The sequence below is a fragment of the Coenobita brevimanus genome, chromosome 57 (genome assembly GCF_032717465.1).
Source record: "Coenobita brevimanus isolate Jiangsu-jjx chromosome 57, ASM3271746v2, whole genome shotgun sequence".
NCBI classification, from domain to species: Eukaryota; Metazoa; Arthropoda; class Malacostraca; order Decapoda; family Coenobitidae; genus Coenobita; species Coenobita brevimanus.
In genome coordinates, this window is record NC_137010.1 from 49,778,802 (window position 1) to 49,800,757 (window position 21,956).

General features: G+C 43.0%; 1 protein-coding gene across 1 annotated transcript in view; it reads left to right on the top strand.

The window, feature by feature from the left end:
• Msh6 (DNA mismatch repair protein Msh6) overlaps positions 1-21,956 on the top strand; it is a 746,240-nt gene that overhangs the window by 247,720 nt on the left and 476,564 nt on the right. The window contains exon 8 of the mRNA XM_080274091.1: positions 11,404-11,539. Coding sequence (XP_080130217.1) covers positions 11,404-11,539 — 136 coding nt within the window. The remainder of the gene's footprint in view (positions 1-11,403; positions 11,540-21,956) is intronic.

The following is a 21,956-nucleotide window of genomic DNA, read 5'->3' on the forward strand; positions in this document are numbered from 1 at the left end:
AGTGGTGAAGTTCCCACAAAGAAACCGAGGTCTGGTAGGCCTAGGAAAACTTCCCCAAGGTCTGTTAATGTTTTAAAACGTGCAGTGGAGTTTAATCCTTGTGTGAGTGCAAGGAAAATTAAGGAGAGCAACCCGGAAGTGTTTGGTGAGGTGTCAGTGAGAACAGTGTCTCGTAGGGTGCATGAGCTTGGTTACACAAGTCACAGGCCTGTGAAAAAGCCTCTTCTCTCTAGCAGCCAGAGAATTCGTAGGCTTGCCTTTGCTAATAAATATCTAAATTAGGGTGAGGAGCAATGGTTGTCAGTGTTGTGGTCTGATGAGGCAACGTTTAGTGTTACCTGTAACAGAGGAGCATGCAAAGGTAGTGACCCACTTGACCCACGGTATGTAGAAAGCACAGTTAAACATCCTGATTCACTCATGGTATGGGGTTGTTTTTCAGGGAAGGGTTTGGGGAAGCTTGTTGTACTTCCCAAGAACCTCAGAGTGAATCAGGATGTTTACCTGGAGCTTCTGTGTGATCATTTACCAGACTCCTTTGAGCTAACAGGTGCACGAGTGTTTCAGCAGGACGGTGCACCTGCTCACAAGGCCAAATCGGTCACCAATTGGCTTCGTGACTGTGAGGTATCATTCATGACAGACTGGCCAGGAAATAGCCCAGACCTCAACCCGATTGAAAACCTCTGGTACCTCGTAAAGAAGAGTCTCCAAGGGAAGGACGTGAGCTCTCTGCCTAAGCTGGAAGCCGCCATTCGTGACTCCTGGGACAAAATACCCCTCCAGCACCTCAGGAGCCTCGCCCTTTCACTTCCAAGACGTCTCAGGTCCGTGAAGAAACGTAAAGGCTACCCTACGAAGCACTAAAGGTAAATAAAATGCATTATTTATATGTTTTTTCAATGTTGAAAGGTTTGTTTCTCAGGAGGGACGCAGGGCGCCCCATACTTCTGACGAGCACTGTATATACCCTAGGAGTAATGAAAGTGAAAGTTTCACTCTAGCATGTCTGAATGCTATGAGTTATGAGAGTGAAGATGAAAGTGACATTCACTCTCAATGCCAGTATACAGGACGAGAAAGTGAACGCTACGTATTTTACTGAAAGAAATTGAATCCCTACAGTGACAATAAACTAATACTACTGAAGGAAACTTATGGATAAAGACTGTAGATATATATAAGTGTTATATAGTAATAGAAATATAAAGTGTGAGGGGTTTTATGAATAATAAATGACAGAGTAACAAAAGCGAACTAGTGCCAGTGCGACGATCAGACGCTCTCGTAATTTCCATTGCTTTCACAGTGTTCTTTTTTTTTTTGAGTATGGATCCCAAACTACTTGAAAATTGTAGAATAGTGTTTATAGTGTTTGTATCTGGCTGTGGTAATCATATTACGGGTTGTCGGGAAGTGTAAAGTGGAGACTTCGTTACCCTACTTCAGAGGTCTCCACAAGTCCTACGGTAACAGCCAGAAGGCTCAACAATCATTCCAGGAGAAAGCTGAAGGTATGTGCCATAAGCATATGTAATTTTATTATTCTAGGACTAATAACTGATTTTTGGCAAATATTTTTTGAGAGTCTGTCGGAGCCCAAATAACCCCGCGGGACACGCAAGTCATTGGTAAACAAGCCCGCGGTGTAGGGGTTAAAACAATATTTCTAAATGTGTTTTCAGGAGGTAATTTTTGTGACTCAGATATTCCTATCTATCTATCTATCTATAGCCTGACGCCCTAATCCCGCAAAGGGTGGCCTCAGACAAAACGCCTCCAAGTCACTCTGTCACCCACCATTTGACTACCCTCCCCCCAACTCACCCCCCCCCTCCCTCATATACCTCTCAACTCCATCCCTCCACCTCATCCTCGGTCTACCCCTCCCTCTCCCTCCCTCCACCTCACCTACATACATCCTCTTAGTCAGTCATTCATTCTCCATTCTCTCCACATGTCCAAACCACCTCAGTGTATTTCTCCTAATCTTCTCAACCACATCCACATCTACCCCACAACGTTCCTTCACTTCTTCATACGTCAACCTGTCCCTCCACGTCACTCCACATGCTCCTCTCAAGTAACTCATTTCCACTGCTCTCACTCTTGACTTGTTCCCCTCTTGCAAGGTCCACGCCTCGCTTCCATACGTCAGGGTAGGGATCACAATACCATCATGCAGTGACTTCTTAACTTCCTTACTCACCTCCCTATTTCTCATCACTGCTTTCAGTGTACCAACAACCTTCCTTCCCTGCTGTACCCTTTCACGTCCTTCATCCCTGATAGTTTCATCCTTACTCATCACACTACCCAAGTACTTGAATGCACTCACATTCTCCATATCCTCACCATCCAACCTCACTGCACACTCTGTGACTTCATTCCTCTCAAACACCATAACTTTACTTTTGTTTACATTAACTTTCAGCTTGCTCCTCCTACACACTGTCCCAAATTCATTCACCAAACCTTGCAACTCCCATTCATCTTCACTCAACAATACTGTATCATCAGGAAACAGCAACACCGGAAGCTTCCAAATCTCACCCTCATTCATTAGGGCCAGCCCTACATCCACTGCCCTACCTTGCACCTCCTTTACAACCCCATCCATATATATATTAAACAGCCATGGAGACATCACACACCCCTGTTTCATTCCCACATTGAGATCAAAGAACTCACTCAGCTCACCATCCACTCGCACCGTAACCCTAGCTCCCTCGTACATACTCTTCACAGCACTCTAGATACTTCTTCACTAAACATCTTAGAACAAATATCTGATCTACACACCCTTTTCCCTTCCTAAATCCCTCTTGTTCTTCTCCAACTAGCTCCTCTGTCATATGCCTAACCCTATCAATGAGTATTCTACCATATATTTTACTAGTCACACTAAGAAGGCAAATACCCTATGGTTTCCACATACTTCTCTCTCCCCTTTTCATTTGTACAGAGGAACAATTATACCTGATTTCCAGTCCTCTGGAGCCCTTCCCTCTTCCCAAGCCAATCTACACAACTTCCATATCCACTCCACAACAATCTCACCCCCATACCTAAGCATTTCACCACACACTCCATCAATTCCTTTGGCCTTTCCCAGCTTAATCTTCTTTATCGCTTCCACTACTTCTGACCTACTGATCTCTTCCTCCCTCCTCTCATCTCTTCTTCTCCCATCCATTCCCCAACCACTTATACTCACACTGCTCTCACTCTCTACATTCAACAAATCCTCAAAGTGCTCCTTCCATCTCCTCAATTTCTCTCTCTTCTCCACCAACAATCTATTATTTTTATCTTTCACTCCCCTATTATTTCCCCTTTCACACTGCCTTACTTTCTTTACCTCCTTCCAAAACAATTTCTTACTCTCCCTCCATTTCACACTCAGATTCCTCCCAAACTCTTCATCCACTTTCTTCTTACTTCCCTTCACCAGTCTCTTAACCTCCCTTCTCCTGCTCACATATACCTCTCTCTTCTCTCTCTCATCTTCTCCCCTACCTCTACTCGCCAACCATTCACCATATGCCTTCTTCTTTTGTTCCACAGCTCATTTCACCTCATCATTCCACCATGCTGTCCCTTGCACACCCTTGCATCTCCTCCTCACTCCACAAACCGCCTCACACGCTGCGCCTATCTCTTCCGTGAATATCTTACATACGTCTTCCACCCCTTCCATCTGCTCTAGCTCATACCTTCCCAATCTTTCTTCCACTATGCTATTATACTCTGTCATTTTCTCACTATCTTGTAATTTCTCCACTCTTCTCGCAGGAGCTGCTTCCTCCTTTCTTCCCCTTTGCCTCCTCAACCACTTTCTTTGCATCTTTACCTTGGCCATCACTAAGTGATGGTCCAAGACTCCATTCCCCCACCCTCTCCACACTCTTGCATCCAACACTTGTCTTCTCATTCGCTTATCCACACACATGTAGTCTATCATTGCCTTTCGTTCAACAAGTTCACCATCCATCCTCCTCATTACTCTCCATGTATACCGGTGGATCAACTTATGACGAAAGTATGGGTTGGCTATTGCCAACCCCTTACAAGCACAGATGTCCACCAAAGCACTACCATTCCCATCTACGTCAGCTGGCACGCCCCACTGACCAACCACTTCATCCACTCGTAGATTCCCAACTTTGCCATTCATGTCTCCAATCAACAGCACTCTCTCGCTCCTCTCAAACTTGTCCATACATGCTTCTACTCTCGCCCAAAACTCATCTTTCACTCTTGCCACTCGATCCTCTTTTGGAGCATACACACATACAATTGCCCATGCTTGTATACCTACTTTCATCCTCACCCATACAATCCTTGCACCCACTGTTCCATACTCTCTTATATTCTCCTTCCAGTTCTTGCTTATCATCAGACATACTCCCTCTCTTGCCCTCTCATTCTCACTGACTCCCGCACATATACCTGCACCATATTCCCATTCTCTCACCCTTTCACCTTTCCATTTAGTTTCAGTCAATCCACATATATCCACTTTTGCATCCTCAAGCACCTGAACAATCTCTCTCTCTTTCACTTCATCATTCACTCCTCTCACATTCCATGTTCCCACCCTAAGAATGTCCTTTGTCCGTTCCTTAGTCGTCAACGTATGGTCCGTCCGGGTCCGAGGCGCTTTATTCGCTTTTTTAGTTAGTTCTTTTTACGGGGTGGGGCACTAACCCACCACCAACCCTTTTAGTCGCCTCGTACGACAAGCAGGGATACTGGGGGATTATTCTTGAAACCCCCCTACCCCAAATGCCATTAAAGATTTAGTAAAATTTGTTTTCATTTTTTATTTTTTTTTAATGATTACTCATCACATCACCGTGTAACTCTGGGAGGTAACTTTTGTGATGTAAATTGTGCCTTAGTGTATGAAGGGGTTAAACCACTTCCATTTTTCCTTTGTGACTTCTTCAATTTAATCATTGCACCACCAAGTCACCATATGTCTGGGGTTTCCCATCTTCCAGCCACAGACATTATCTGTGGCTTTTAATAGATTCTGCTAAAGAAAATCTAAACATTAATTTACATTCATCTCCAGCTACTCAGCATGGGAAGTTCCTTTTGCCTGTATAATTTTTTAATTTCCTCACCTTCCACTGCCATACAAATGTTCTTTTCTGCACCAAGATTTCCTCAGCTTGAGGTCACGTACTGATAGTTTATGCCGTGACAGTTTCCTCACCAGATATAACTACATGTCTCTGAGTAACTTACTGTCCTCTCTCCTGTCTAAAACAAAATCTATCAGCCATTTGTTCCCACCTAATGTGAAAATTACCAGGCTGCTCACCATCTTCATAAACATAGTGTGATACACTGCCATGTCTGAGACAACCCTAAATTCTTATATCCTTTCTCCATTGTTATTTCTGGTACCATACTCACAACCATTATGGATTCTGTAAAAATTCCAACCTTGCCTGCTGGTATGCCCATTGATATTATCAACCAAGTATAGTACAATAATACAGTATGCTGATAAGCCATAGCACCCACAGCATGTTAGAGTTCATCCCCAAGCATTTGTTTTACTACTTGACTCAGCTTACACTGAGGAGCATAAACATATACAAACTATGCTCCTCTAAACTGGTGGCATCGGCTTCATCATCCTTAGGTTGTACTTCATCACCTCAAGAACAACATCTGTCCATCTTTGAGTTAACAGCACTCCATCTCCATTGATTCCAGTAATTTATCATCCCCGTTCCAGAACTTACACCTCACACTCCACGTCACACAGACACACTCCTCATTAGTCTTTCCATCCTCTCCACATGGCCAACCTACCTCAATGTATTTCTCCTAATGCTTTCTAACACATCACGCTCCTTCACTTCCTCATTTATCAGTCTCTCTCTCCACATGCTTCTTTCCAATAAGTCATTTCCATTGCACCCACTCATGATTTGTGCTCTTCCAACAAGATCCAGTCTTCACTTCCATACGTTAGAGTTGGTATCACAATACTGTCATGCAGTGACTTTTTTTACTTCCATGCTCACTTCCCTGTTTCTTATCACTACTTTCAAAGAACCAGGAACCTTTCTTCCATGTTGTGTCTTTTCAAGAACTTCACCCCTCAAACTTCCATCCTTACTCATCACACTACCCAAGTACTTAAATGCACTTACATTTATCATTTCTTCATCTTCCAGCATCACTGTACATTCAGTGACTTCACTTCTCACAAAGGCCATAACTTTACTCTTCCCTACATTCACCTTTAGATTCTGTTTCTTACACTCTCCCAGACTCATTCACCAAGCCTTGCAGTTCCCCTTTGTCTTCACTTAACAATACTGTATCATCCGCAGACAACAGTACAGGAAGTTTCCAAACACTGCCTCTCTCATTAAAGTCTCTTCAACATCCATATACAGATTGAACAACCATGAGGACATGACACACCCCTGTTTCAATCCAGCATTCAAAAAGAAAACTTCCAATCATCTATCATCCAATCCTACAGTGCCCCATGAGGAGCATAGGAGCCCGGGGCTAGGCAAGTTAGTCTTGACATTTAAGATGAGAGTGACCAGCCCCACTCATCCCTGAGTGGCATTACATGAGCAATAAACCCCAACCGCCCCATAGATATAAACCTTCACTGGCTCAATCCGATTGGAGTGCCGTAATTACCCACTAAACCACCAGGCGCCAAAATTTGGTTATATGGTTGCCACCCAGCATAGTACAGTAAATGGTTTCCTGGTGTACTGGAAACATTTGGCTTGTCACTCAGTGTAGAGTCACCCACAGGCAGAAGTAAGAGGAAAGAAGGAAGGAAAGAAAGACAGAAGAGGGAGTGTAAAGTCACCCGTAGGCAGATGGACGAGGAAAGAATGAAGGAAAGAAAGAAGAGAATGGAAGGATGGAGGAGAGGAAAGGGCAGACACCCGAGAGCAGCACTACATCGAGTGAATGGATGGCGAGCGCCCCCACCTACCACCAGATCACTCAGTTCAATATCCATACACTGCAGTCTTAGCTCCCCCATACATACTTTTCACAGCATTCAGCTACTTCCCATTAACTCTATATATTCTTAATATTTTCCACAATCCTTTGTCTGCCTACCATTTCATGTGCTTTCTCCAGACCCGTGAAGGCTGCATGCAACTTCTTTCCCTTCTCTAGAAACTTTTCCACAAAAGACCTAAAGATGAATATGTGATCTGCACAACCACTTCTCTTTCTAAAACTTTCCTGCTCTTCACCAACAAATTCCACTGTTACTTCCCTAACTCTGTCAACAAGTATCTCACCATACTCTTTTCCTGTTACACTAAGAAGACAAATGGCTGTATGATTACCAAACACTTCTTTTTCCCCATTTCCTTTGTACAGGGGAATAATTATACCTGACTTTCAATCCTCTGGGACTCTACCTTCCTCTCAGGCCAATATGCACATCTTCCATATCCATTCTACCTCTCTCTCTCTCTCTCTCTCCCATGCTTCAGCATTTCACCACACTCTTCTTCAGTTCTTAGGGCTTTCTCCATTTTGACTTTCTCCATTGTTTCCACTACTTTCATCCTACTGATTTCTTCCTCTCTTCTCACCTCCTTCCTCCCTTCCATTTTCCAGCCACATATCCTAGTATCACTTTCATTATCTGTGTTTAACAGTTCTTGAAAGTGTTCCCTCCATTTCTCCCTTCTCCATTAGCAATCTACCATTTTTACCTTTCACTTCCCCACTAACTTCTTCATCACCCTGTCTTACTTTGTTTACCTATTTCCAGAACACTTTTGTTCATTCCTTCCACTTTACGCTAAACTTCCTTCCAAATTCCTCATTCACTCTCTTTTTACTCTCTCTCACTAATTTTTTCACCTCTCTCTTCTTGTTTACATATAACTCTCTCTTCTTTCTCTCAACTTCCTTCACGCCCAAGCTTCCCATTCACTCACTATATGCATTCTTCTTTTGTGCCACAGCTTGTTTCATCTCTTCATTCCTGCATGCTGTCCCTTGCACTCCCTTTCAACTTCTCTTTAACCTGCACACCACTTCACATGCTGCATAGATTTCTTCTGTGAATATCCTACACACACTTTCCACCTCCCTGATCTGCTCCAAATCATACTTACCCGATCACTCCTCCACTTCACTCTTATATTCTCCCTTTTTTCCATCCTCTTGCAACCTCACTGCCTTCCTTGTGTAGACTACTACTTCCTGTCCTTCCCTTCTTGTATTCCTCCACTGCATTTGATCCTTGACTTTCGTCACCACCACATGGTGGTCAGAAAGCCCACTCGATCAGCCTCTATGTGCTCTTGCATCCATTACACATCTTCTCATTCTGTCATCCACACACACCTAATCAGTCATTGCCTTCTGTTCATTCAGTTCACCACCCACCCCTCTCATCACTCGCTGCATATACCTGTGGATCATTTGATGTCTAAAGAGGGTATTAGCTATCACCAGCCCCCTCCCTGCACAAATGTTCACTAGAGCACTGCCATTCTCATCCATTTCTGCACACCCCACTCACCAACTACTCCATCCACCTTCACATACCCTACTTTTCCATTCATGTCTCCAGTCAAAAACACTCTCCCATTCTTTTCAAACTTTTCCATGCATGCTTCCACATTTGCCCAGAACTCCTCTTTCACTCCACTTGGATTATCTTGCTTTGGCGCATACACGCATACAATCGCCCACATTTGTAGTTCTTCTTTCAATCTTAACCACACAATCCTTGAGCCAAGTTATCCATACTCTCTTATATTCTCCTTCCATCTCTTGCACACAGCAATACATACTCCTTCTTTTGTCCTCTCATTCTCACCTACTCCTGCACGTTTACCCCATCCATATGCCCACTTTCTCCTGTTCACTTAGTCTCCGTTATTCCACATATGTCCACTTTTGCACACTCAGGCATCTGGACAATCTCTCTCTCTCACCTTATCATTCACACCCCTTACATTCCACGTCACAATGCGTACCATGTCCTTTGTTCGGTCCTTAGTCGTCACCTGTTGGCCATTCCTGGTCTGAGGCTTCTTGTTTGAATTTTTAGTTAGTTGTTTTCCGGATAGGGGCTCTAACCCTCCGCCAATCCACTTGTTGTCATGTAGGGTACACGCGTTGGTTGGTTATAAGGTTACCACCCAGTGTTGTCATTGATTTCCTGGTTTACAGGACATAATTTGGCTTGCCACACAATGTGGAGCTACCCTAAAACAGATTACCGCCACATTAGGTGGGTGGATGATGGGCGCCCCCACCTACCACTAGCAAAGTACTGATCTGTGTTCTTTCCTATATGTTTTTCCTGAAGCTGTCAGACAGTGAGTATGGAATCAGTGGTCCCTTTTCCTGGCATAAATCCAAACTGCATCTTATCAGTATTTGCCCTTCCTCTAGTTATACCTTCTAGAACTCTCTCCATCACCTTCATTATATGGTTCAAAAGTTTTATGTATCTATATTTCCTCTCTCCAGGGCATCACCCTTCCCATTGTACACATTTACAATCACACCCTTCATCCAGTCATCTGGGACAACACACTCATACATAATTTTATGAAATCACTAACCCCACTCATACATTTACTGAGGTCGTCAGCATTTCAACAGGTAACTCAGATACACCTGCGTCCTTCTCCACCTGCATCCTGCCTGTTACCCTGCTCACAGTAGCAGCATCAATCAGAGGCCAAGGGCCAAACACTAGATTTGCTCACTTCAAATCTTGCTTGTCTCAGTCAAACTCCTCATTCAGCAACCAGTTATTATGCTTTCTCCAGTTGTCTTAAATATCCTTACTGTTCACCAGTACTTTCCCTTCATCATAATTCACACCAGTCACTAATGATATCCCTGTTTACCTTCTTCATCTGATTTGCCACCTTGATTATCATATTCTTCCTTTCAGTACTATTATATGTTATCCAGTAAAGCTTTTCGAGACTCAGATTTTGCTGTGTAACTAATATATTACCTCTCAGCATTTGAAGGGTTAAACCTCAGAACCCCTTACCCTAAACCCATTCTGGGTCTTTATATAGTATATGTTTCTTCTCCATTGTGCCGTTTTCATCATTACCTATTAACCTAACCATGCCTGTGTGTGTTTCTTACACATTCCAAAACAGCATGTATGCATTTAATAGCCCTAAATTGTTGTAGGAAGGATAGTTTGGGTTTACAATTGGGGTGACTGGTACCAACTGGGATAAATTCCTTAGTTTCTGTGCTCTCGTTATCACACGGTTTCATTGTCATGCAATAGGCTTGGTACCAGTTACACTCGATATCCAAAAGATCACTGCACAGTAGTAGTGTTGTTGCCTCACATACCGTGCTAAAACTACAGTGAAGTTTTAAAACCCAGGAATTACTGTATACATTTTAACCCCTTCACGGCCATGAAATTTTGTATGTTGTTTCAGATTAACCAAAACAGTTTCATTTAGTTTCAGAAGGGTATCTTGGAATGACACAGAACAGCCTCTGTATGCCTTTTCCTCAAACTATTGCTGTTACCAGTTGGTTTTATTCAGCTTGGAATATCTCTTGTAGTGAAGAAGTTAACCCCATCTTGAGAATGAATTTATTGCTGCTACAATTAAGTGGTTTAAATCATCATGGGAAACATCTGTATTAGTGAAGTATTCGGTATACAGTATGTAGTATCTACCACTCCGCCTTGAAAACTATCTCCCAAGCTGAAGAAAATTGTTTGGAGACAGCAAGAATAAACCAGAATAAGATGTCATTCTGAAGGAGTTTAAAGGTCACAGTAGGGAAGAGTAATTTGGTGTTAAGAGTTATGAGGTGATTCCATACTGTATAATATAGTATAGTTGCAACTACAATATTTTCATGATGATTTTATTGTATTATGTCTACTTGTAAAATCAGAGACAGAAGTTCATGTAATATTTCACCTTTTCTACTCACTTTCCTCATGTGGCTGAGTTAACAGAAGCTTGGTACTGGTACTTTTTGCTGCACATAGATGATGCTCTTTTATATGATGCATCAAAGAGGAGAGTGACAGACATGGCCTTAGTGTAAAGTCTGTGCAGTGGAGCAGACTTGTGCAGTTTTTATTCTAATGTGGTCTAAAATTGTCATCTTTCTTTCTTCAGTACAGAGTTGTTGCAAGAGATTAACACAAGAATATGATCCTAGTCAAGACAAAATTCCTTGAAAAAGTTGAAGAGCCATAGCAATGCTTTATTCTGCCACTCAGCCACTTGAAATAATCTGCATAAGTAGACGGATCTGGATCAAGTTAAGATGATAGAACAATAGTAGCTGAACTAGTCCCTGATTGTACAGTACTAAAGACACCTAACTGACTGCCATTCCTGTTGTTGACCCCCCCAGGGAGACAATGCCCATGCTGGGTTTCCGGAGATAGCATATGGACGGTATTCTTCAACACTAATTGACAAGGGGTACAAAGTCGCCAGAATTGAGCAGACTGAGACTCCAGAGATGATGGAAAAGAGATGCAAGAGCTGTAAGTTAAAAGTTAATAATTATAAAGTTGCTTGATTTCCATCTCTAGTAGGCAGGGTTGGATTTTTTTTTTTTTTTTTTTTTTTTTTTTTTTTTTGACCCACATTTTTTTTTTTTTTTTGGGGGGGGGGGGGTTTTATTGGGTTTTATTGGGCATTTTGGGTTTTGTTACTATTCCTCATATTTGTATGTAACTTAGTTAAAATAAGCAATTACACTTCTTTCCTCTTCCTTCTGCTGTGGGTGACTACACTGAGTGACAAGCCAAACAGTTTCCTCTACACCAGGAAACCATTTCCTATGCTAGGTGGTAACCATATAACCAAATTTTGGCGCCTGATGGTTTAGTGGGTAATTACGGCACTCCAATCAGATTGAGCCGGTGAAGGTTTATATCCAAGGGGTGGTTGGGGTTTATTGCTCACATAATGCCACTCTGGGAAGAGTGAGGCTGGTCACTTTCAACTTGAATGTCATGACCAACTTACCTAGCCCTGGGTTCCAACGCTTCTCATGGGGCAATGTAGGATTGGATTAAAAAAAAAAAAAAAAAAAAAAACAGTTACAGGGTAATTTAGAAATAAAGGTTTGGAATGTTATCTGGAAAACAGATACTTGTTTTAGACATGTTGATGCAGGTTGGTCCAGTTCAACCAAGCCATTGATTACTTGTAAATGTTCATCCATCATCCAATCCTATATTGCCCCATGAGGAGCGTAGGAGCCCGGGGCTAGGCAGTTGGTTCTGACATTTAAGTTGAGAGTGACCAGCCTCACTCATTCCTGAATGTTAATGCAGGAAATGGACAGGTTAGGCTTGACTAGTGCTGACTCAGTACTCAGTGTCTCAGTCTGAGTTTTTCTGTGGTAGTGAGAGGACCATAGCAACAAAAAAATGCCTGCTGGTTGTGGGAGAAAAATGGCAACTGAGGGGGATGGAGTTGACATTTTGGAAAATATTAAGGAGAAATCAGCCAGCAAATACTGCAGCCAAATAATAAGTGCTAAAATAGAAAGAGTGAGAACCCACATCCAAAAGTGTCCCAGAGGGAAAGCTCATTGTAGGGAAAAGGCAGGTAAGCAAGGTACAGTATTTAGAAATAATAAATAACCACAATACAGAGTCTGGAGCAACATTAGTACGATATTAGGAAAATTTCTGTATTGTTTGCATGTATGACTATGACAACAGAGAGAGTAGTTGGCCACACTCCCTCATTCCCTGAACTTCACTCATAAACTTCACTCATAGTCAGCGATGTGGCACCACTGTATTTGTTTGGATCTTTGGACACGTAGCAGTATGAAGTGCTGGGACCTTGTAATAGTGACCTGGCATGGACAGTGAGTAATGGAATTTTCCTCTTAGCGTCTGTGCATTATCGAACCTATGTATTAGTTGAATAGCGATAAGCATTAGGATTTAACTGGACCCTGTATCAGGTGTCTAGTTTGGTGAGGAGGAGGTATGGCTAGAGGTGGGGTGAAGGGAGGAGGGGGGAGGGGTAGGCTCTCCCACTCTGGGTAGCTTGGCAAAGGGTTTCGGGAAGAAGGTCCACCAGCAACTATCGTATGAATCTGGTTATGTAATAAACCAACAAATAAACCACCACAAATGTAAGAGTCGCACATGACTATATTGGAATCAACTAAAAATGGAGAATAACCACGTAAACATATCCTGCTGTTTCATTGCAAAATTCAGGTGGCGCACAGAAGGTGTTGACCAAGATGAATATACTGCCACAGCATAAGTCATATGTATGGTATTCCTGGTAGATATAACAGAGAGCAGCATTTTGGCACCATGCTATCAGTTATGAAGGTATTCTGTTAGGTGTGCACACAGTGCAGCTATGATGTAGGCATACTAACGCTTATAGAACTACACAAGTTTTTATTTATGAACGTGTCTACATTCCGTATAATAACATCAGGAATAGCTGGTTTTCAATACTGTCATTTTCAATGTTATTGACTAAAATAGTGTAATTGTGGTGACGGGTCAAGCCAAGTGGCCTCATGAATCAGCCTCCACCTCCCCCGCATCAGCCATACACCACATCACATGATAAGCCTAACACTTAACAAACTGAGGTCTGCTGTGTTTTACGTATCACTATGTAGCATTCATAGCTGCATTGAGAGCCAAGTAATACATATATTATTTAGCTCTCCATACAAAGGTGAAAGCATGCCATGTGTGTGTGCCCCTAACCATGTCAATGTCTGTCGTCTCGCTCATTTCCTGTAAAGTATTGGGTTCCAGCTTACGACTCAGCAAGAAACAGGAGAGCTCGACCCTCCCCTGTCCATTCCCTCCCCTCCCCCACTAGCTACAGTTCCTCTCCACCAAATTAGACACCCGATACAGGGTCCAGTTATATCCTAATCCTTATCGCTATTTAATTGATACATAGGTTCGACAATGCACAGGCGCTGAGAGGAAAATTCCGTTACTCACTGTCTGTGCCAGTTCACTATTGCGAGGTCCCAGCTTTTCGTACTGCTGCGGTACGTGTCCAAAGATCCAAACAAACACAGCAGTGCCATATTGCTGACTATGGATGAAGTTCAGGGAACTCAGGAGTGCGGCCAACTGTACGTTCCCAGGGTCGTATGTTCCCCAGTTTTACATCCTAACTACTCTAACCAATTCTAACCTAACCAAACCTTACCTCACCTAACCTGACCTTAGGAAGATAGGACTACATTTTATGCAAAAATTAACAGTGTAAGAAACAAAATTTAAAAACACAAAACCACTTTTTTTTTATGCCAACCATGCCAGTAGGAAGGCACAAACACCATAATGAAAATAACTCTGCATCAGTTAATCATAAAAACACTGCTGCATTAAAAAAAATAAAATAAAAAGAATAAAGTGAAACAGACACAGCACAGCTAGAAGGGTAGAAACCTCGGGAGGGCATATAAGAGTCTGGTAAAAATTCTGAATTTCTTATCTGCTTTCCCAGGGTGTGTATCTAAATTATACCTTCATTTCAAACTTCCTTCACATGAGTCTATTGCTTCTGCTGAAAAAGCTGTTTACAGTGGTGTACCTCTTGGTACTGTCCATGCACCTACCCTTGTTGTATCCCAGTGCCTCCCTATGCTGTAGTTCAGTTTCAGTTATTATCAGACTTTCTATAATGAATTGAGGGGTTCATGAAGAGGTCATGTGCAGTCATAAAAATTTACCAAATTCCAGAAGTGGAAATGCACATTGTAAACTGTCTGCACTGTTTTCAGTGCATAGAAATACAGTGAACCCATGTTATACTGAACCTTGATGACCAGAATTTTGAATATAACGATCACTTGAATTCTACTGAACATACTTCACATAACAAAACAAGGGGAGGATCCAGCAAGGTGATGCGGCAGTTGATTGAATGACCACATGAGCCCTGGGTGACAGCGGTTTCATAGGTTGGCTCATAGTTCCAACGTGGGATGAATCACACAATCAGAGCATCGGGGGGGCTGTAGGTTGCAACATGGGTCATCCTCATTATTGCTTTGCCCATCACAGTGGCAACAAGTTACTGCTATACTATGGCCTCAAGTAAACCATCTCATGCAGCACTTGATAATCTCTGAGGGCAAGAGGCAAAGCATGTCCATTAGTGAGAAGTTTAGATAACAATGACCCATGAGCTTGGTATAACTTATGCACAACTCATGGTGCTGCATGGGATGAAGAAGACAAATCTCCATGACATCTTGAAAACTGAGGGGAAGATCAGGGGAACCATGAAGAGGTTATCCTTAGAGGAGAAGAGAGAAAGTGTGTAATAGATGAGGAAGACTGGTATTGAGTGCCTAGATGAGGCAGTGTAAAAGTGGTATACACACCAGAGACCTGACGATTTTCCTGTGCGAGGCTGCAGCATCCAGTGTGTGTCAGAGCATTTTGCTGTGCATTTGGGCCGTACCAGTTTCAGATGTAGTAATGACTATAGTTGTGGCAGTTCTGGAGGCACCATGCCATTTTGAACAAGGCCATCTCAGGTAGGCTGCTTGGTGCAGATGTGGATGCTGTGGAGTTCTTTGCTGCTGAGCTGAAGGAAATAATTGAAGAGGACCTGTACCTTTATCTATATTAGAGGTAGATTGTGAAATAATGCTGATTTCATGTGTGCGGTGTGTCACGAAGAGTATGTGGAGATTGTCAGGCATTACAGGATTTTTCTTGCCGGTGAGGTATGAAGCTTTTGGACCAGATGATGGAGGTAATGGAGCGAGTTCTAGAAGGTATGGTTAGAGAAAGAGTGAATATTGATGAAATGCAGTTTGGGTTTGTGCTAGGCAAAGGGACCTCTGATGCCATATTCATTGGGGGACAGCTTCAGGAAATATGTACAGACATCCCTTAACACCTGCGGTTTTAACATACACGGTTTTGAATATCTGCGGGTGGCTACAGAAAAAAAAAAAAAAAATCTTCTTGAACTCTGCTGACACTGTAGCATTATCCCAGGCACAGTTCATGGCTGTTTTAGCAATGGCTTAATCCAGTGAATGAAATATACTTTAACACACTTTCATTTGGCCACTTCATTTATTCTGTCTATCTATCTATCTATTGCCAGACACGTTAATCCTGTACGGGGTGGCCACAAACAAATCGCCTCCAGGTCGCCCTGTCCCCACCCATTTCACTGCTCTGCTCCCAACTCACACCCCCTTCTCTCATATACCTCTCCACTCCATCCCTCCATCTCATCCTCAGCCTCCACCTCACTCATATACACTCTCCTCTTCAGTCTTTCTCCCTCTATCCTTTCCACATGGCCAAACCACCTCAGTGTGTTCCTCCTAATGCTTCCTATCACATCTACATCCACACCACAATGCTCCTTTATATCCTCATTTGTCAGCCTGTCTCTCCCTGTGACTCAACAGGCTCCCCTTAAATAACTCACTTCCACTGCTCTTACTCTTGACTTGTGTCGTTCCACCAACGTCCAAGCTTCACTTCCAAATGTTAAGAGTTGGTATCACAATACTGTCTTGTCGTAACTTTTTCACTTCCATGCTCACTTCCCTGTTTCTTATCACTGTTTCAAGGAACCAGCAATCTTTCTCAGTTGTTGTACCCTTTCAAACACTTCACCCTCCAAACTTCCATCCCTACTCATCACACTACCCAAGTACTTAAATGTACTCACATTTTCATTTCCTTACCATCCAACCTCACTGTACATTCACTCACTTCACCTCTCTCAAAGACCATCATTTTACTCTTCCCTGTATTCACCTTTAGATTCCGTTTCTTACACACTCTCCCAAACTCATCCACCAAGCCTTGCAGCTCCCCTTTGTCTTCACTTAACAACACAGTATCATCTGCAAACAACAGTACAGGGAGTTTCCAAACACTACCCTCTCTCATCAGGGCCACTCCAACGTCCACTGCCCTACCTTGTATCTCTTTTATTTCCCCAATCATGTACAGATTGAACAACCATGGAGATATGATATATGCCTGTTTCATCCCAACCTTCAAAGAGAAAAATTCACTCAGTTCACCATCCACACGCACTGCAGCCTTAGCACCATCATACATACTCTTCACAGCATTCAGTAACTTCCCATCTACTCCATATATTCTTAATACTTTCCACAATCCTTGTCTATCCACCCTGGCATATGCTTTCTCCAGATCCATGAAAGCTGCATACAACTTCTTTCCCTTCTCTAGAAACTTTTCCACTAAAAATCTAAGAATGAATATCTGATCTACACAACCTCTTCCCTTCCTAAAGCCTCCCTGTTCTTCTCTAACTAATTCCTCTGTTATTTCCCTAACTCCGTCAATAAGTATCCTACCATACACTTTTCCTACAAATTCCCTTATGATTGCCACACACTTCCTTTTCCCCCTTTTCTTTGTACAGGGGAATAATTATACCTGACTTCCAATCCTCCGGGACTCTGTCTTCCTCCCAGGCCAATATGCACATCTTCCACATCCATTCTATTACTATCTTTCCCCCATGCTTCAGCATTTCACCACACACTCCATCAATTCCTGGGGCTTTCCCTAATTTGACATTCTTCATTGCTTTCACAACTTCTATCCTACTGATTTCTTCCTGTCTTCTCACCTCCCTCCTTCTCCCAGCCATTTATTAATGTCATTAATTCATCCGGGGAAAAGTTAGGATGAGCTGGGATTACCTGTACAGTATTTCTCTTCTTCCATTTTCTCCCTTGCAATCTTCGTGATGAAGGGCTTTGTTGTGTTTACCAGCTGATACAAGGGGAAAGCTCCATGATTGGTTGGTCATACCAAAGCTTTGTGTGTTCGAGCCTCCATCATTGGCTAATTGAAAATCACCAAGGAGAGGTAAAGTGAAAATGTTAAATCTTTTTATAGCTTTATTAGCAATTTTATTTTTATAGCTTTATTTGCCATTTTTATTGTTTGTAAAAATGTACATAGAGATTATCTTTAGTTACAACAAATATTAATTTTTGTTATTGTCAGCAGTGCCAAATCCTCTTAACCCACCACCACCCCCGCTTCACCTCCTGTTGTGGAATGCAGTGATGTGGAAATTTTAACTTTCTATATCATATGACAGGGTGGATAGACAAGAATTGTGGAAAGTGTTGAGAATATATGGAGTAGATGGGAAGTTGTTGAATGCTGTGAAGAGTATGTACGATGGTGTGAAGGCTGCAGTGCGTGTGGATGGTGAACTAAGTGAATTTTTCTCTTTGAAAGTTGGGTTGAAACAGGGATGTGTCATGTCTCCATGGTTGTTCAATCTGTACATGGATGGGGTAATAAAAGAGGTACAAGGTAGGGTAGTGGATGTTGGAGGGGCCTTGGTGAGAGAGGATAGTGTTTAGAAACTCCCTGTACTGTTGTTTGCAGATGATACTGTGTTGTTGAGTGAAGACGAAGGGGAGCTGCAAGGCTTGGTGGATGAGTTTGGGAGAGTGTGTAAGAAACGGAATCTGAAGGTGAATGTAGGGAAGAGTAAAGTGATGGTCTTTGAGAGAGGTGAAGTCAGTGAATGTACAGCGAGGTTGGATGGTGAGGAATTGGAAAATGTGAGTACGTTTAAGTACTTGGGTAGTGTGATGAGTAAGGATGGAGGTTTGGAGGGTGAAGTGCTTGAAAGGGTACAGCAGGGAAGAAAGGTTGCTGGTTCTTTGAAAGCTGTGATAAGAAACAGGGAAGTGAGCATGGAAGTGAAAAAGTTACTACATGACAGTATTGTGATACCAACTCTAATGTATGGAAGTGAAGCTTGGACATTGTTGGAAGGACACAAGTCAAGAGTGAGAGCAGTGGAAATGAGTTATTTAAGAGGAGCCACTGGAGTCACATGGAGAGATAGGCTGACGAATGAGAATATAAAGGAACGTTGTGGTGTTTATGTGGATGTGATAGGAAGCGTTATGAGGAACACACTGAGGTGGTTTGGCCATGTGGAGAGGATGGAGGGTGAAAGACTGACGAAGAGAGTGTATGTGAGTGAGGTGGAGGGGGGAAGAGGGAGGGGGAGGCCGAGGATGAGATGGAGGGATGGGGTGGAGAGGTATATGAGAGAGGGGGGTGTGAGTTGGGAGCAGGGCAGTGAAATGTGGGGGACAGGGCGACTTGGAGGCGATTTGTTTGTGGCCACCCCAAACGGGATTGAGGCGTCTGGCAATAGATAGATAGATAGATAGATAGCTTCTCTTGCCCTTATTACAGTACTGTACTATTGTTTGTAAAGATACACTGTACATAGGAAATGGGGGTTGCTGTTACAGTACTCACAGAACATTTGTTTTTGTTGTTAGCAGTGCGGATGATGGGGAGGTTGGAAGAGGGAGCTGGGATGAGTACAGTAGTCAGAAGAGGCCATGCAGGAGTACACTATTTATTATTTTTAAATTTTAGTGTTCTTGTATTCAATAAAGTGGTTATCTAGTGTTCTTGTATTAAATGAAGTGGTTATAAACATGCACATAGGGTTTTTCATTAGTTATTAAAGGAAATCGGGGGTCCAGAGGTGTTTTTAAGGGGGGTAGCAAATATCTGCGGATTTTTAACATTTGCGGGTGTCTCTGTTATCTAACCCCCGCGAATGTTAAGGGATGATTGTATAGAAAAGAAAAGGAAACTGTACTTTGTTTTTGTTGATTTGGAGAAGGCCTCTGACAGAGTCTGTAGAGAGGTGGTGAAGTGGGCAATGAGAAAACTTTGGATTGAGGAGTGGCTGGTTAGAGTGGTTATGGCTGTGTATGCGGGTGCTTGCACCCAGGTAGGAATGAATGGATATTTGAGTGATGAGTTTTTTGTGAATGTTGGTGTGCATCAGGGGTCAGTCCTGAGCCCCTTGTTTTTTATCAGGGTACTTAAGCCCTCTCACATGACTTCAAAAATGAAATCCCGTGGAAGATGTTTTATGCTGATGATTTGGTGTTGATTGCAGAGAATGAAAGGAGACAGAGGAAAGATTTAGGAAATGGAGAGATGGTATGGGGCACAAGGGCTTAAGAGTATATGCAGATAAAAGTGATTATATCTTGGGCTGGGGGCAGTACTGTCAAAGAAGAGAGAGAGTGGCCTCATGCGATTTGCCACAAGGGCATGGAAAGTAATTCCATCTTGTGTAGTGTTTGTGATAAGTGGTGCATAAGAGATGTAGTGGTATTAGAGGACTGTGAGATAACGCTGATTTCGTGTGTGTGGTGTGCCAGGAAGAATATGTGGAGATTGCCAGGCGTGAAAGGATTGAACTTGTTGGTACATCTCTTGAATGTGTGGAAGGGTTTTGTTATTTTGGAGACATGTTATGTGCTGGAGGTGGGGTTGGATCTTGCTCTGTGGCTACAGTGAGGAGTGGGTAGAAGAAGTTCAGGGAGCTGTTTCCTCTCATGGTATTGAGAGAGCTCTCCCTCCATGCAAAGGGATCTTTGTATGCAGCATGTGTTAGTGTAATGCTGTATAGTAGTGAAACCTGGGCAGTAAAGGAAGAGGATATGTGCAGGCTCAGATGTACAGGAATGACAATGGTTAGGTGGATGTGCACTGTATCCCTGAGTGTGAGGCCTGGGGAGGGTTAGGTTTACAATGGAATAGTTGAGAGTAGGATGGGGCTGAAGTGTATATGTATTGTGATGAGGAGGGGTAGATTGAGATGATTTGGGCATCTGGAGAGGATGGGGGATGGTAATTGGGTACAGGAAGTGAGAATTGTTAATGTCAGGGGTAGGGTAGCTAGAGGTAGACTGAGAAAGACCTGGGATGAGGTCATTGATTGTGACCTCAGGGATAAGGGACTAAATAGATAAGTTGCCAGAGACTGAGCAGCGTGGAGAGCTGCCATTACTTGACTAAGGCTGATGCTTGCAAGCGTGTTGGAGCCTTGAAAAACACAGCAAAATGAAACAATGTGTCTCATGAGTGTGTGGAGGAGTTTTCTTACTTGGGAGACATGTTATGTTCTGGAGGTGGGGCTGGAGCCAGCTCTGTGCCTAGAATGGGGAGCTGGTTGGAGGAAATTTAGGGAGCTGTAGACTCTCCTGACATTGAAAGGGCTCTCCTTGTGTGCTAAGGGATGTTTGTATGCGACATGTGTTAAGGGCATAATGCTGTATGGTAGCAAGACCTGGGTAGTTGTGGAAGAGGATATTCTTAGGCTCAGATGGACAGAAATGACAATAATTAGGTGGCTGTGAAGTGTATTCTTGAATGCGAGGCCTGGGAGGTGGGGGCCAGTTTTACAGTGGAAGAGCTGAGGGGAAGGATAGGACCAGAGTGTATTTGTGTTGTAGTGGAGGGGGTGGATTGAGATGGTTTGGACATGTAGAGAGGATGGGAGATTAAAGTTGGGTGCAGGCAACAGATCGCTGAACTTCTTCCTAGCACTCCCTATTCTAGCCACAGAGCAAGCTCCAGCCCCACCTCCAGCACATTACATGTCTCCCAGTGAAAAAACTATTCCACACACTCAAGAGACTCACCAGCAAGTTCAATCTATTAACACCTGGCAATCTCCAAATGCTTTCCCCGAGACACTGCACACATGATATCAGCATTATCTCACAGTTTACCTCCACTATCACTACATCTCGTATTTACTCACTTATCACAAACAGTGCACAAAATGGAATTACTTCCCACGTCCTTGTGGCAAATCGCACATGGCCACTCCCCCTCTTCTTCGACAGTACCGCCACCAGCCCTAGATAGCATCACTTTTGTTTTACCGCCCTTTACTCTTAAGCCCTTGTGCCCTGTGCCCACACCATCTCTCCACTTCATTAATCTTTCCTCCAACTCCCTTTGTTTCTCTGCAATCAACACCAAATATCAGCATACAACATCTCCCACAGATGTCCATTTCTAAACTCAGATGAGAGGACTTCAAGTACCATAATAAACAACAATGGGCTAAGACAGA